At 44.8% G+C, this 17,076-nt stretch overlaps 1 protein-coding gene across 2 annotated transcripts; it reads left to right on the plus strand.

Moving 5' to 3' along the window:
- The first annotated feature begins 10,635 nt into the window (after positions 1-10,635).
- On the plus strand, positions 10,636-14,421 carry LOC125761052 (uncharacterized). Of its 2 annotated transcripts, none has more exons than XM_049421830.1 (2): positions 10,636-13,714; positions 13,881-14,421. In XM_049421830.1, exons 1-2 carry the CDS (start codon positions 13,651-13,653, stop codon positions 14,288-14,290), a joined length of 474 nt encoding a protein of 157 aa, XP_049277787.1. In that variant the 5' UTR covers positions 10,636-13,650; the 3' UTR covers positions 14,291-14,421. The 2 variants fall into 2 exon arrangements, with proteins under 2 accessions (XP_049277787.1, XP_049277785.1); XM_049421828.1 differs by having other exon boundaries at positions 10,636-13,821; positions 13,881-14,419.
- The last annotated feature ends 2,655 nt before the right edge of the window (positions 14,422-17,076 follow it).

Raw genomic sequence — 17,076 nt, forward strand, 5'->3', positions numbered from 1 at the left:
ACAACACTTTGCGCCTTTGCGCTGATTTGTGTAAGCAGCAAAAGCATTATGCCGAACACACTTCCCGTTTAACGAGCCGGACTGTTGCGCACGACAACATCAAATGATTGTGCAAAGTGTTGCGCGGAAGGGCAACGTTCTGCGTTCGTGACAGGGTTTTTTTTTTTTGAAAAGCAACAGATGGCTTTTTAATGAGCTTGTTGAGTGTGAAACTGTTACAGCAAACGATACAAAACACTCATCATTCATTATGCAAGTAACAGTTGGATGCAGCATTGCGGATGCATATTTTAACGCCATAAAAACAGAACGTTACACCGTAAGATCATTATGGATGGATTGCTAAGCATCTTTACGAAAAAGGATATTTATTTTCAATTGGAAAATGTAATCGATGCTTAGTGCTTATTATTTTAGCACCGATAAGCGTACCGCAGGATCGTACCTATCTTCCTATAGGAAATTAAAGTCACCCAAAAGCCAGTATTGACAGGCTAAAGCACTTGAGGTTTTTAAGTAAATTTGAATAGAGAAGAAGCAATTTTGAATGGATGATAGATGATGGGTGGCCACATTTCTGAAATCGTTCAAAACTTTATCTACATTCGGGCAAAGATCAGAATAGTTCCAGTACTCATATACTTCTCTGAGACATGTCTTAGAATTTGTCCAAAAACTGATGAAATTCTCTTAACCTCGAACTACTGGAAAGATAAACTTCAAATATTTTGGGTTAAAGTTCAGCATAGTTCCAGCACTCATACACACCTTTGAGACATGTCTAAGACTTTGTCCAAAACTGAAGAAATTCTCTTAACCTCGAGCTATTGGAAAGACAATGGAGGAACTAATGTAATGACGTGCTCTACCACAACTAGTAGAGCTTACAGCGATAGTACAGCGAATTAGACACCTGTAAAGCCGGTGAAGTCCTTTTAGCTCGTCCACATAGACAGAGGAGGTGTGGTAAGTTCAAACTGAGATGCAAGGATGCCCATGGATTGGAAAAGGCCAGGAAGATGGATTTTCAAACGACGATCCATGATCCTTGAGAGGATTCCAGCAGTAGACGAAGATCGCGAAGTGGTTGTAGCGCCTAGTAAGCAAATAAGTAAGGATTAAATCAGTATATGGACTCAGTGATTTTCAACAAAATCATGAATTCATACTACATACCTTTACATTCAAGTATTTTTTTTTATAAATATTTAATGTAACCTGTGTATCTTAACAGACGTACATTTAGGATCTATATCTACATATAGAGGATTTATATTTATCATCAATTTTTTCGTACATGCCCAACTTAAAGTCTATACGAATAGCCTCCAAATTTTTTAGATGGCGGGCCACTTTGAGTGGAATAGACACAGCTGAGGGCCAATCTCGGGATCTCTCAGGAGGCCGTAGTTTGGAAACCCCTGGTCTATAGAGTTTTAGAGAAAAAAAACAATTCTAAATTTATTCTAAATTTGACACAGCTCCAAAACCAAAAATCATACAACGCAAATGAAATCTTTTCATCATCTTCTCCAAATTTCAAAGCAAATCACTCACATTGGACAGGAAATCAAACGAATTGTATAATAATAGTGATGCGGTCACAGCTGCGTACCATTTGACGTTTCTAATCTGTCAATGTCAAATGAGTGATGGGTGAGTCATCTGTTGCAAAACCGTCTTACATAAAGATAGCAAAAAAAGCTTACCCACACACACACAGCTTCCGAGCTTAACATACTTCTTGCAGTTGGTGCACATTCATGAGCAAAAAGAAACTTTTTTCATTAATTTAAATACGGTACCAATTGAAGAGATACATCGTTCTAGGAATCATTTGTCTTGTTATACTTAGCTGTTAGGGAGGGGAGAAAAAAAACTAAAAAGCACATTTACAAAACACTTCTGCTTCCCTCACCGGTCGTTATGGGAGCCATTAATACGATTACCGTTTCGGGAAGGGACAAAGTTTAGATGTGCTCCTTCCTCTCACTTTCCGTTTACCAGATCCCCTAAAAACCGAAAAGCAACACATACACAAAAAAAGCAAAAAAAAAATTATAAAAAAAATACACCACCCTAGTTGTTCGTTTTGCCTAAAAATTTGGTCACCGCTTTACAGCACGGTGCACCCAATTAGTGAGCAAAACAGCGACGTTCCGATTCGATCACTGTGTCCTTGATCTTCTGGGAGCAGTTTGCTTTCGTTTTTGGGCAGTTTTCCTTTTTTCTTCTCCCCACTTTTGGGAAAAATGTGTGCTGTCGCTTCGACTGACCGGGCTCGGGTTCGCGTCCACCGCGTTTGCCGTCCCGCTAACGCTTGCTCATTATTCCCTGGTACCAAAGTTTACCGAATAAATTAATCTGCTTTTCCAAGAATGGTCTTCGAAACAGACTCCCGCGTACGTCCGTAGGATCGTAGGTAGTGAAGAAAAGGACGTTTCTAGCTTATCGATCTCTTCATTAAACAGATTTCGATAAAGCTCTTCCCGTAGCCCTGTGATCCACCAGCGGCGACACGATGCGTCCTCTATCTAGATTTGTTATGCTTTTTTTTTTGTCCTCCGGATTGTTTTCCCTGGGTCACGGTGCTAAGAAAAACATAAACATGAACCATGATCCTAACCGTGGGACTAAGCAAAACTGAAAAAATTACATTCTTCTCGGCACGGCTCATCGCTTTTTTGTGCAAAACAAAACATCGCGCTCGATAACTTCCACAAACATTCTTTTCTTTTTTGCTTCATAGGCCTTTCGCTTCCTTTTGTTAACACTCTCAAAACCAGATCTGCTATGCTTCGTATCAAACCATCAAATCTGTCATGTAAACGCCCTAAAAACACGTCCCACTATCAGGGAAAAAAAACCATTCCTTTCCCACCCTATATTTTCCACTCTCGCACATCCCCATATCGACGCGAGTACATTGTCGTTCACAGACATGCCCGCGCAGAAAGTGGGTGTCTGGCGTTGGACAGCAGTGGCACATCGGAAAGCAAAATATGGTCATTCCAATCCAGTGCCGTAAGTTTTTCACCATTTTCCAATCCAGCACACAGCACCATCATCACCGGCATCAGGCGAAGCGTTCGAAGTTTGGAAACAAATTTGCGCCTTCCACTTTCGCATTCTCATTTTCCTAATCCTCATTTTCCACCCGGCAGCATTCGTAAGAAATACGCACGCAAAGCACAATTTTCCTACCGCTCCCGCTTTGCGTGCGTGCCCGGGCGTGCGTTCGATTTTGTCTTCGCAACTCATTGTCCCGTGCTCTCCGTTTGTGTGCGTTCTGCCTGGGTAGCTTCGGCACGGGCTGGCTCGGTTAGTAATTTGATGAAATTAGCATAATTTCAATTTGAAATCAAACTTTTATCAGCAAAACGAATTATTCAAATTGAATTAATCCTGCCTAGCAAACATGAAATTTGTGTGACGGAAAAAGTTCTTACCGACGGTGCTTGCAAGACTTTTCCTTCCGCGGCACCTTACGATTCACCATTACGTTCGTTTGCCCTGAAAACTGACTTCACAGACAGATACTTTTCGTTTTGAGAGCAGAAAAAAAAACATTTTTTCCACCTTATGCAGCTCCATCAAAGCAATGATAATATTAAAAACATTTTTTTAATGCAACTGTAATGATGTTTTTGTACACTGGCAATATTAATACAGTGCATTTTCCATTTACCCAAAAGATCGAACACAATCCTATCAGCTCTATTGAATGTTCATCGAACACACGGGCGCGCGCATACACACACGCAGCACCCCTTCGCGCTGACAAGCATAAATATGTTGAGCATACCATAATATTAATTACAGCTCAACATTCACCATCCGAAAACCACACGCTTAATCAGAAGCTGCTTTTAGCTTATGCCAATCCAAAATAAAAGCTCGCTTTTACCACTGCAACCAACGATGTGGCAGCACATATGGTAAAACGGATAAGAGAAAGAGAGACCGTGGGAAGAAGGAAAAATCGAAAAAAAAACCTCACACAAACAAGCGTACTATTTTCATTACGAATTGCATCGATTTTACGGCTTCTCGAACCCGCCTTTCACCAATTCGATCGCGCGTCTGTGGTTTTCAATGCATTCAACATTTATCACCCAGCCCATTTTGTTAACGCTAGAGATGATGCATTTGCAGTAAGCGAAGCTTACGTTACCCGTCCACATGACGTCCACAAGCGCGTAAGCATATACAAAGCCTTTACGGCCGTTTTGCCCCGGTTAGTGTTCGGTGCCGTAGCGAAGGACGGCAAACGTTATGGTAAAATAATAAAACCATTTTCATATGCAACACAAATGCTGCTCCGTTCATTGAAGTCAGTTGGTGCATCAATTAATTTTAATTGATTAATGACTGGTCATTTCGTCGGCATTATTTACATCTGAAGGGGCACTCGATCAAGCCCAGAGTGGACCCGGTTTGCTGAATTGGTTAAACGTTTGGAAGGTCATTTCCGTGGGCATTTTTTATTCACATAAAAAGAGGAACTCCCTTTTCTCCAGATGCTTCATTAAGGTTCGTTTAAAAATGAAAAGCATTTTTCTTCTTGGTGAAGAAAAACCCGATAAAGATAACACTCTTCACGATAGAAGCACAAATATTTCATTCCGCAAAACAAACAAGACCACTTGCTAAACACTAATAAGTGAAATCTCGTTAATTTGTGTTTATAAAAGCAGTCCACATCTATCTTCCCATTCGTCTCGATCATCTAATTCCGTTGCAACCAGCGCCGTCCAAGTCAAACAAAACATATCTTCATGGCCCCATCAAACGCAAACACGAGTCCACGAGTCGGAACAGTGTAAACACGGCTATTTATGCCATCCGACTCACATTGATATCCTGCTGCACCGTATTTATGAGCGGCAATATCCTTCGCCCTAATGAGCACTGCCCGTGGGCACCTGTTGGTGCATATGTGATCCGTCTCCGTAGCAAAAAGCATGCAAACAAATTACCCACAAACGATCGCATCACAACGCCATCTGGGTAGGTGCGAACGGGAACGTACCCCGGATCCGGAGCGAACGCACGGAGGCAAATAATAGTAAACGATTCGCAGAACTCATCAAGGTGCAGCATGTTAACGTTTGCTGCTGGTTTTCTAGCCAAGCGAGCTTTGCTTCGTAATATCTGAAGCACCTGACGACGACCTCTAGACCAGGCGACGTTTGGGGAGGGCGAAAACGACGACAACAGGATTCAATGCACATCTACCGTGGTTCTTCTTCCTGTCACGCACGCTTAGCTATACGGCATAATACACTTTTTTACACCGAGCGAAAGGTGCCACCGCACCAGAGCAACTGCCCTTTGATGGTAACATATGCGTTTATTATTTATTTTCACCCACAATCACACACGGGATACGGATGATGCATTCCTCTATTACCAGGTATCTGGTAACACCCACAGCTAACGTATGGGAAAAGATAATCTTTTTGTGGCCGCCTTGCATCCAATCCATTATCCGCTTGTGAAAAGCTTTTGCATCCTTTACATAATATCTTTATTACATTTTGCAGCAGGGTGATACTAAAGAGCAGAGCATAAAGGTGACGTGATTTGATCTCAACTTTCCTGGCATCATGTGAGGTTTTAGTTTGAAATGAATAATAGACGATCTACATCTGCAAATGATATTCAGCACACGGGGGGTAAACAAAATTATAATACACAAATTGAAGACAGGGGTTGGAAAAGCTTTCTACCATATATTGCTTCAATAGCGAGTAAAAATCAGAACTAATGGTTCGTTAACTGTTTACCGCCTACCTAATGTTGCATTTAAGTACAACTTTGATAGCGTAGTTTTGCAGATTCCCACCATTCAACACCTTCTCGTAGACGCTTTTTAATGACCATCAATTTTCTTGCTATAGTGACTCACTTACCTTTTGAATCGATGTTGTTCCCATTTTCCACCCCCATGTGGCATTTATATTATCGAAGGTTGCCGTGAATTGCCGGAAACAATAGTTTACAGCATAACAGCCTAAAAGTATGCAATATGCAACACAGAAAACACCTTTTTTTAAAAACAAACCCCGTTTCTGTTTAGCTTCTTTTGCTAAGGTATGTGTCCTGGGGGTCCCTTTCTTTGTCCCAGGCAATGACTTCCTGAAAAGGGATTAAAACAAAAAGGACTTGTTGCGAAAAAACAATCCATTTTCTCAGCGCATTGGAGTACCGCTTTAACGTAGGGTTAAGTTTTTGCTCGCATGACTCAGTGAATTGTTGTACAGCGAAAATCAGATGTGATTTATGAGCCTTCCGCACGCTCCTTCGGACAGGTTTCAAACGTGGCAATATTTAACGCGCATATACTGGCACTCTTATCGCACACCCGGTTTCGCACGAATCGGCCAAATCGAAGGCATTGCTAAAGAGTGGATGACCAACACAATGGTAGCATAGCAAAAACAAAACAACGGATGATGACGACGACAACAACCATTAGCAAGTTTAGCTGAAATATTTGTGTGTGTGTGAGTGTGTGCTCCACCTGTCGGCATTTCATTGGCGGTGGTGGCCCGCACAGGCAAACGAAGCAAAACCGACCCACCGATGGATGTGTGAAAATGAGCAGGTGGTTAAGAAGGGCGATGAAAGGAAGCCAATTTTCTGCTACCATATCAACACCACCGTTCCTATCCGACGCGAATGGCTGACGAGCGTTCGACAACTTCATTTCGCAATGGTTCACCCGTTCGAACGAAACCCCTGGAACACTCGTTTGTGCCACGCTGTGTCCTAGCATGATTGTGTGTGTGTTTTTTTTTCGTCTTGCTTTTCTTTCGCGCTGCATTTTTCCTCCGATGAAACCACTTCCAAGGAAAATGCTTCCCTGCCGGGTTTGGGTTCGTTACCCGGTTAGTTGTTTTTTTTTTGTTTCTTTCTTTCACCACAGCACAGAAAAATGTCAGAAACGACATCAACGATTTAATTGAATTCCTCCAGCTTCCACCCCAACTTAATCGGCACACATGGTTCGATTCCAAGACCTCATGCTGATCGATACGATCGATCTAACTCCCTTTCCTCCCACCCCCATCCCACACTCCCCCGCAGGGACTAGCCGTGTTTGTAACAATGCGTACTGCAGCCACAATACCGTCTTTGAAGGGTTCCCTAATACGCCGGAACATTCGATGCCGGCTTTCCACTTGAAAGCCTCTTCCATTTCCAAAAGCGGAAACCCACTGATGAGTGCCTTTTGTGGCGTCCGATTGGCACCCATGGTAAGTGGGATGTTACCGGGTCAATGGCCACAAACACGCCGCATAATAACGAACCATCCCGGGGAAGGATCATAACGGCCGCCCCGGCAAGGTTCTTCACTCCAGTACAGCGATTATTGATTAAAGTGCACACCGATACACACGGGATGCACGGCTGTGGTACACATTTCACCGTCTTATTAAGCAAATGAGTACAAATAGCATGTGGCCAGTGCGATGGAAATTGATGCCCTTTCCGGACGTCAAGCCTTTGCGATTTACTGGCCCCTTCACGTGACGATAATTGTAGCTTAATTAGAAATCTTCCGTAAAAGTACCGGTTGTTTGTACAATGAGCACTTTCTTCCGCCATAACATACATGCAGCGTTGAGTTGGTTGTATATTCTGCTGCACCACATTGCAAACCTGTCCACTTTCTTACGTTATTGCAAAAAGCTACGGACGAAATATTTATGGCAAACAGGTCGAGCTGCGAACATGAAACATTTAAGTATACATTGCAAATCAATCGTATTGTTTGTTGAGAAGGTGGTTTTCTGCACGCAATACTTACCTTTATAAACTATTCAACAGTTGAAAAAAGTGAACAATTCACACCATCAGAATGTCTTGACCATCCATTACAGGTTTCATATTTATTGGTTCCTGTACCAACTAGACCAAGAAAAAGATTTTACTTTTAGGGGTGATATACCGTAAGCATGATTCGTGTAATCGATATTTACATATATTTTAACATATTTTTGAAGCCCAAAAGGATTAAGAACAACTGATGAAAATTCAAAACAATTTATCATCAAATGACGAAATAATATCCCAATTAGTAAACGTATCCAGAACATCTCGGAAACCTGTTAATCGATTTCAATTTTTGTTTTTTTATGAAGGTTTTTTTTACTTACTTAGTTATTCAATATATGAGGAAGGTTTTTCCTTCCTCTTTTCTTCCGTTGAAAATAGTTTAAAAAATTACAAAATTTACATTTTTTCGAGGTTTTGAGAGTATATCACCCCTTAACATATTATCCGTCATATCATGTGTGGTACAAAAGTTGTAAAAGGATTTTCTTTCAAAATAGCATGTAGATTGTTTCTGTATAATGAAAAGAAATTTATGATTTTAACAAAAAATTCGCTTTATAACTTAACGTACAATCAAATGTAAAAAAATAAACTGTCAACAATAACGGCGCTATTGTTGACATGTCCGACAAAACGTCAAGTACGCGCTTCGGGGAATCCGTTACGCACTTACGCAACGGGAGAGACAATGGGAGAGAGAATGAGAGAGAGTAATTAGAATAAAAGGATCGGATTCGTTGCGTGCGATGAAGACGAATAGAAAAGAAGCACAAAACGGTACGGTTTTTAGCACAGCTTAAAAAAGTATCGCCTGTTTCCTTTTATAAAAATTATTCGTGTCCGAAAAAAGTACCCCTGTTCGCGCCGCTGCGAACATTCTAAAAACCGTACGATAGTGATTGAGATCGCGTCGTAGCCGGCCTAAAATCGAAATTTTAGGATCGAGAATCGGGACGCTTATCCGCCATCGCGAAAGCCGCGTGTTAAAACCTCGTGTTCGCTGCTGGACCAAAGTACATTGACACCGCGCCGGAACGATTGTGGAATCGGAACAAATTCACGGTTACGTTATCCGTTGACGCTTAAGTATCAACAGAACCAGTGAATCCTACTAAGAACCACTAATTTGCTAATCGCTTCTATGGAGCCGTCGAGCGTGATCCCGTCCTCTGAAGAGGATAGATGCGGAGAGTGCAACGGTGTGCCGTACGACGAAATGGCGCAATGCGATTCGTGCAAGCAGTGGTTCCATTTTGACTGTGTCGATGTGAGCGTCGATACAGTCGCCGAAGACTGGCAGTGTCGCGCCTGCCACCCTCCACCGCAACAAGCGAAGCCAGGTACCGAGGACATGAGTGTGATCACTCAAGAAATCAACGCCCTAAGGTTAGAGCTGGCTAACCAAAGAAAGCAGTATCGAGAAGAGCGAGCAGCGATGGAGGCGGAAATCAGCCGGCTGTCATGTGGACAGCAAAACTATTCACGATCGCAAGATCGAAACGCCTTTGAGGTTAGGAACCTCGGAGCTCATTCCACGAGGCGCTTTTCCACGTTCGAAAACATGCACGAGTTGAGCCGTAGCCAGGTAGCCGCGCGTAAAGTGGTCTCCGGGAAACTTCCGACGTTCTCCGGTAACCCCGACGAATGGAGTAACTTCAAAAGCCGTTTCGATACTACTACCCGTATGTGCGGTTTCACTGATGATGAAAATGTGTTGCGGCTGCAAGAGTGTTTATCGGGGCGTGCACTAAAAATGGTTCAGCGTCGCTTGAATCAAGCAGAGAACGTGCAGCAAGTGATGGCCGACCTCGAAAAGATGTACGGGCGGCCAGAAGTGCTAGTCGAAGGCATCCTGCAACAGATTCGCCAAGCCGCTTTGCCGAAAGTAGAGAAAATGCAGTCGATGATAGACTTCGGAGTCGCCATCGAGGAACTTTGTGCCACCATTAGAACGCAGGGAATGCACGAGCAAAATTACAATACATCGTTGCTAGCAGAGCTCGTTGAACGGCTTCCGCCCTACGTGAGATTAATGTGGGGTATCCATCGAGAAACATCCCTGCAAAAAGTAACTCTTGAAAATTTCGGCGCTTGGATGCGTACCATCACCAACGCCGCCATATCTGTAACACCGCCACCCTCGCAGGAAGTAACAAAAACTAGCGCTAGAGTGCACACGCATACGGAGACGAAGAAGAAGGAGTCTTCATGCGTCATGTGCCAGAAAAACGATTGTCCTACAGGAGTGGACTGCAAGAAATTTATTTCATCCTCCATCAACGAACGTTGGGGCTACGTACGGAAACATCGCTTGTGCAGAACGTGTGTGTTGAGACATTCCGGCCGCTGTAACGTCTCGTCGCCGTGTGGCGTAAACGGGTGTTCCGCCTATCATAACAGTGCGCTCCATGGTGAACGTCCAAGCAATCCGAATTCGACTACTGTTCTCTCTCACTCCTCTATATTCCAGGGAACCCTGCTTCGGTACGTGCCAGTAGCGCTTCACGGAAATGGCAAAGTGGTACGAACCTTCGCGCTTCTGGACGAAGGTTCGTCAGTGACCTTAATGGATCACGCCCTCTTGAAAGAGCTGCAGCTGGAAGGAAAACCTGAACCAATTTGCCTTAGCTGGACCGGTGATCAGAAGAGAGATGAGCATCAGTCGCAGTCAGTCGCGATCGGAATTTCAGGGATCGACGCCATGAGCAAAACATATGTTATGCCCAAGGTACATACCGTCGCCGAATTAGCGCTGCCCGCTCAAACGCTATCTGTACCGCACCTCGCCGCAAAATACGTTCACCTAAGGGAAACGAAAACTAGGAGCTACCATCACGTCGCTCCCAAGGTTTTGATCGGGATAAACAATTTCCACCTTACTCGTCCTCTAAAGACCATCGAAGGAGCTATAGGAGAGCCATTCGCCACTAAGACACGCTTAGGTTGGGTCATCTGCGGTCCACACGAGCCAAGTGCGATATCTACGGTAAAGCCAAAAGGTGTCCACTTGTGTACGTGTAGTGAAGTCGACATGAAGCTGGACGAAACCCTTCGCAAGTACTTCGCAGCCGATAACAACAGCATCTACGGCGACCGCGCAAAGATTCCTTCTAAGGAAGAGGAACGATCCCTCAAACTGTTAGAATCGACAACAAGATTCGTAGGGGACCGTTTTGAAACCGGACTGCTATGGCGCGCAGATGAGGTGACTCTACCAGACAATCGACGAATGGCTCTGAATAGACTGGAGTGCCTAGAAAAACGTCTGCGAAGGGACGATGGTTTGACAGAGGTCATCAACAACAAATTGAAGGAGTATCAAATAAAAGGGTATGTACGAAAAATCTCCGATGAAGAACTAATCGCTACTCGTAACAACCGTAGGAAATGGTATTTGCCGATATTCCCCGTATGGAACCCCAACAAACCCGGGAAAGTACGACTGGTTTGGGATGCCGCCGCTGCAGTACGAGGCGTTTCCCTGAACACAAACCTCCTGACAGGCCCAGATCTACTAACACCCTTGCCATCAGTACTCTTTCGATTTCGCGAGTATCGATATGCATTCGCAGCCGACATTCGCGAAATGTATCACCAGGTAATGATACGTACAGAAGACCAGCACAGTCAACGCTTTCTTTGGAGATGGGGTGACAATAATCGCGAGCCAGAAGAATTTGTAATGACGAGAATGACCTTCGGCGCCACGTGTTCGCCTAGCAGCGCCCAATACGTGAAAAATCTAAACGCAGATCGCTTTATCGCAAAGCTTCCACGAGCAGTACGATGCATAAAGGAACAACACTACGTCGATGATTTATTGGCTAGCACCGAATGTGAAGAAGATGCCGTAAAACTAGCAAACGAGGTACGAGACATCCATGCACAAGGCGGTTTTCAACTTCATAATTGGTTGTCAAACTCGAACCAGATAGCGAATAACCTCTCGGGTAACGTGGCAGGGCAGCGTGAGTTTAACTCAGATACGGTATGCGCTCAAAAGATTTTAGGGATGTGGTGGAACATACAGTCTGACACGTTTAGCTTCAAGCTGATTCCTAAACAGGATCACGATATTTTAGAAGGACATCGTATACCGACCAAACGACAAATACTGCGCGTGCTCATGAGTATATACGATCCTCTCGGACTACTAGCCGGATTTCTGTTATACCTGAAGGTTATTCTGCAAGAAGTTTGGCGCGCAAATATCGGTTGGGACGAGAAAATACCACACGAGCTATTCCTGAAATGGAAACAATGGCTAGACGGCTTAACCCTCGTTCAAAAAATCTCCATTCCTCGCTGCTACCGACAACACATTAAACTACAAGGCATTGAAACCCAGCTACACGTGTTTGTAGACGCCGGTCGAGACGGATACGCAGCGGTAGCCTATCTTCGTTTTCAGTGTGGAGAGCACACCGAAGTGTCCCTGGTAGGCGGTAAAGCAAAGGTGTCACCGCTGAAATATATGTCGATTCCACGAATGGAACTTCAAGCGGCAGTTATAGGATCCAGGCTCGCCCAGACAATCCAACAGTCGCATGATCAACGAATTGACCAACGCTTTCTATGGACGGACTCGCGCGATGTTATGTGTTGGTTACACTCTGACCACAGAAAGTATAGTATCTTCGTTGGACATCGCGTGGGTGAGATATTGGAGAATACGACCGTCAGCGAGTGGCGTTGGGTACCAACTAAGTTAAACGTAGCGGATGAAAGTACAAAATGGAGCAATTTGCAACAACACGTGAATTCGAGCCGCTGGTTCACCGGACCAGCATTTCTAAAGGAATCTATCACAGATTGGCCACCCGTAGAGTTCCTCGCTAAGGAAACCGAAGAAGAAGCGCGGAAAACGGTTACACTACACCAAGCCTTAGAGCCGATTTTTTCCTTCGAGCGTTTTTCCAAATGGAGAAGGCTTCTACGCGCTATCGGATACGTATGGCGATTCATAAACAACGCAAAGAACCCTTCGACGCGATGCGGAGCTGCGCTTACGGCCAAAGAACTTCAACAAGCCGAGCGATCGATTCTACGCGAAGTTCAACGACAAGCCTACCCCCAAGAATATTGCAGCCTTGACAAGCAGTCAGCCAACGAGATGAAGCCCATAAGTCGGATTAAGCGTAGCAGTCCGTTGTACAAACGTTCTCCCTTTATGGATCAAGATGGAATCCTAAGAGTTACAGGTAGGATCGACGCCTGTGTCTTAGTCGATCCAACCGCTAAAAGGCCGATTATTCTTCCGAAATGCAGCGTAGTGACGGATCTAATAGTGGACGATTTTCATCAACGATTTCGACACGCGAACCACGATACCGTCATCAATGAAGTACGAACGAAATACGATATTCCAGCATTACGCAGCGTTTGTCGACGTGTACGAAAGGCATGTACCTTCTGTCGGATCAGAGAGACGATACCTCGTACGCCAGTCATGAGCCAGCTTCCTCCAGCACGTTTAGCAGCATACCTCAAGCCATTCTCCTTCACCGGCATCGATTACTTCGGCCCAATCTCTGTTTCGATGGGTCGCGGAAGATCAGAGAAACGATGGGGTGTGCTCTTCACCTGCATGACTATTCGCGCGATTCATATCGAAGTAGCGTCCTCGTTATCGACCGATGCATGTATTCTCGCACTAAGGAACTTTATTGCCAGGAGAGGAACCCCTAATGAAATCCTAAGCGACCAGGGCACGAACTTCGTAGGTGCCAGCAGAGAGCTGATCGAAGCCGCCAAGAATATCGATTCGCAAAGACTCGTAGAAGAGATCGATTGTCCCAACACGACATGGACCTTCAATCCTCCCTCCGCACCGCACTTCGGAGGATCCTGGGAGAGGATGATACGTACGGTAAAGAGAACTCTGGAAAGAATGCCATTCCGTCGTCTCCCAACCGATGCCGTGTTGAACTCTATGCTGATCGAAACAGAGAACATAATCAACTCACGTCCCTTAACGCATGTTCCCGTAGATCGAGATGAAGATGCCCCATTAACCCCTAACCATTTTCTTCTAGGAACGTCATCCGGTGTAAAACCGTTGATTCCGTTCGACGATTCCTCGGCGACACTTCTAAACACCTGGCGGACATCACAAGTGTACACAAACATGCTGTGGAAGAAATGGTTGAAGAGCTACCTGCCAACACTCACGAAGAGAACGAAATGGTTCGAGCCGTGCCGTCCAGTCGCAATCGGAGACCTTGTGCTGGTGGTGGACGAAAATCACCCTAGAAACTGCTGGCCTCGGGGTAGAGTGGTGGAAGTAGTGCAATCACGAGATGGAACAGTTAGGCGGGTAACCATTCAGACCGCAAAGGGCACGCGATTAGAACGACCAGTAGTGAAGGTAGTAGTGTTAGACGTCGGACATGTAAATAGTACCACGGCAATGGAGCCGTCGCACGGGGCGGAGTGTCAACAATAACGGCGCTATTGTTGACATGTCCGACAAAACGTCAAGTACGCGCTTCGGGGAATCCGTTACGCACTTACGCAACGGGAGAGACAATGGGAGAGAGAATGAGAGAGAGTAATTAGAATAAAAGGATCGGATTCGTTGCGTGCGATGAAGACGAATAGAAAAGAAGCACAAAACGGTACGGTTTTTAGCACAGCTTAAAAAAGTATCGCCTGTTTCCTTTTATAAAAATTATTCGTGTCCGAAAAAAGTACCCCTGTTCGCGCCGCTGCGAACATAAACTAAAAATATCTTAAGCTTAATTCTCACATGGCAAAATATGTTTTATCCATAAAATTTACCCCTTGCAGCTGCTTTTCCACCACACACCACGCGAAGTCTGCGAATGAGCCCTAGTTCGCCAGGTGGCTATATTAAATTAGGTCATCTAATTTTAGTGCCACCTCGTTTCGGTGCACTTACAAACCTGTTAGTCGAGTTGGAAACCTGCACGATTGCCTAGGTCACGATTGACCATCGAAACCACCGCAACCCCCAAACCGCATCGTGGCATCGACTGGGCAACCGGCTATCGCTACCGAACCCGCACAAGAATCACACGTGCTTTCAATTAGCTGCCGACTATCCGATCAACTCTGGCGATCGGTCGATCGGTAACCGACACTATTAAACACGGCAATAGGGCCAGCTTGCAAAAGGGTTGTAGATACCACACACACACACACCCAAAGAACCACCAAAAAGGATCAGTGTCGGAAGCCAAAGCAGACCGATAACTTAGCTATCGCAGCTGGATAATTGCACTTATTGCTAGCGACTCGTGTAGCCTGTCGACAGTTGGTGAAAACTGCACAATATTCAACAGCGAACAAAATCATTTTTGGCGGAAGGGTAGTGTGCAGAAAGCACAACGAGAAGTCACTTTTTGGTACCAGGCAGGTTTCAAACCTGCACACACACGTACACTTGTTCATAAGCTCGTGGAGGGTGAGCGCACCGAACGCGCTCAAGCATATTTTATGTGCCGATTATGCAATGACCCTCTTTAGTGGTGCACACAAAATTGGCCTACCGGTCCCAATTTGGGCCGTGCTGTTTCGTTTCACCTCACGCAAAACCCTCAAAACCCTCGCTGCACACCCAACTGGGATGGCTTAATTAGTGCTGCGGGAGACGGTAGAACACCGACCGTAGGTTTTGGTGGGAGTTGGCTAACCCTACAGCCAAGGTTTTTGCCGGACCTTGTCCTGCCTGTCGTCGACAAAACCACCGGACATGGTGGACAGGTTCTGGCCAAAGTTTAATTTCATAGACTCCGTAGTGAAGTTTAGCCGTGCAGCACCAAACACTGGCCACGTGAGAGTTCTGGAATGAATCTGATTACCGTACCGATCGGTTCGGAGGGTTCCTGCTAATGGAACGGGATACACCAGCAAGCGAAAGGGTGAGTTTGCTCAGTTGCTAGCAATAAATGAACAAAAAAACGGACGGACGAACAACATTGTGTCACACACGAGGATACTTTGTGTGCCAGCTAATCGAATAACCGGTTCGTGATGCGAAATCCGATACGGCTTTAATCAGATCTCTTTTTTTTGCTGACCAAATCTCCCAAAAACCAACGAGAACGAGGAAGTCTATTAGTGTCCGGTACGAGTTCGATGCGAGTTTGTACCCAAAATTTCATTCCCTGCACGCACCGCACACAAGATGAGCTAAAATTCCCATCATCCTACCTCGTAGGCTCATACCCGAAAACACAGACGATACCCACGGATACGGTAACAATATCCTCCGGGGGAAAATGCAACCAATGCCTTAAATTGGGTCATTGTGTGCTTTTGGGGAAAGGAAAATTTAATGCAAACACTTCTTCCGGCTCTGGGAACAGTTTTGTTCCCATGAACAATGCCGTAAAAGCAGGAAACAGCTGGAAAACCGCGTACCCACCGGGGAGCGGTACCATTAATGATCACCTGCCATCCGCCAGGTGTGAAGAAAAGGCTCCGCCTTGAGCTCCACAAAATCCGGTGCCCGCAGGAGAGCAAAAAAAAATCTTCCACCATCGCGCCAAAGCGTGCCAGAAGAAGTGCTAAAGTAAACATTAGCGTTCACACGGGAGCACATTTTACAAATGCGAAAACTTTTCTTCACTTTCACCACCAACACAACGAAGAGAAGCAGCAGAAAAAAAAACTCTCGTTCTGTTTTCGCTCGAAACTTGGCCAAAGCTTTCGTCTGCACCGAACCATCATGGGTTGGAGTTTTGAAACGGTTTCTTCTACCGCAAAACATTAAGCTTTCTTATACCATTGGAATGCAATCGCTTGACGGCATTCGGGTGAAGATGAAGAAACACGATTCTTCGTAACTCGGTCACAAAAAGTTTTTTTTGTGGCTTTACGAACAGCACCAAGCACTCCACCAAAAAAAAAAAAGACGAGTGCCAAATTCTTGAGTTAGTGTAGAAAGTTGACTCGGGACTCGGGGAAAAATACGACATACTTCTATCAAAGTGCAATGAATGATCACCAACACTGGCGTTAGGTGTACTCCAGAAAACGGGGTCATCATTATCATCCTGAATGTCACCTACTCGTTCTGAAAATAAGAGCATATTACAAAGAATAAAAAAAGCGCTTTGCTTTCAAAGGTTTCCAGCCCGTCTTCAAAGCGGGAAGACATCTTACGTGTCCGTGATTCCAGCGAAGACGACCAATTCGTGGAGCATAAATATATTTAAATAAATTATGAAAAATAGCGTCACAATTTATACGAAAACTTCATCGTGC

The sequence above is a fragment of the Anopheles funestus genome, chromosome 2RL (assembly GCF_943734845.2).
Source record: "Anopheles funestus chromosome 2RL, idAnoFuneDA-416_04, whole genome shotgun sequence".
Classification (NCBI taxonomy): domain Eukaryota; kingdom Metazoa; phylum Arthropoda; class Insecta; order Diptera; family Culicidae; genus Anopheles; species Anopheles funestus.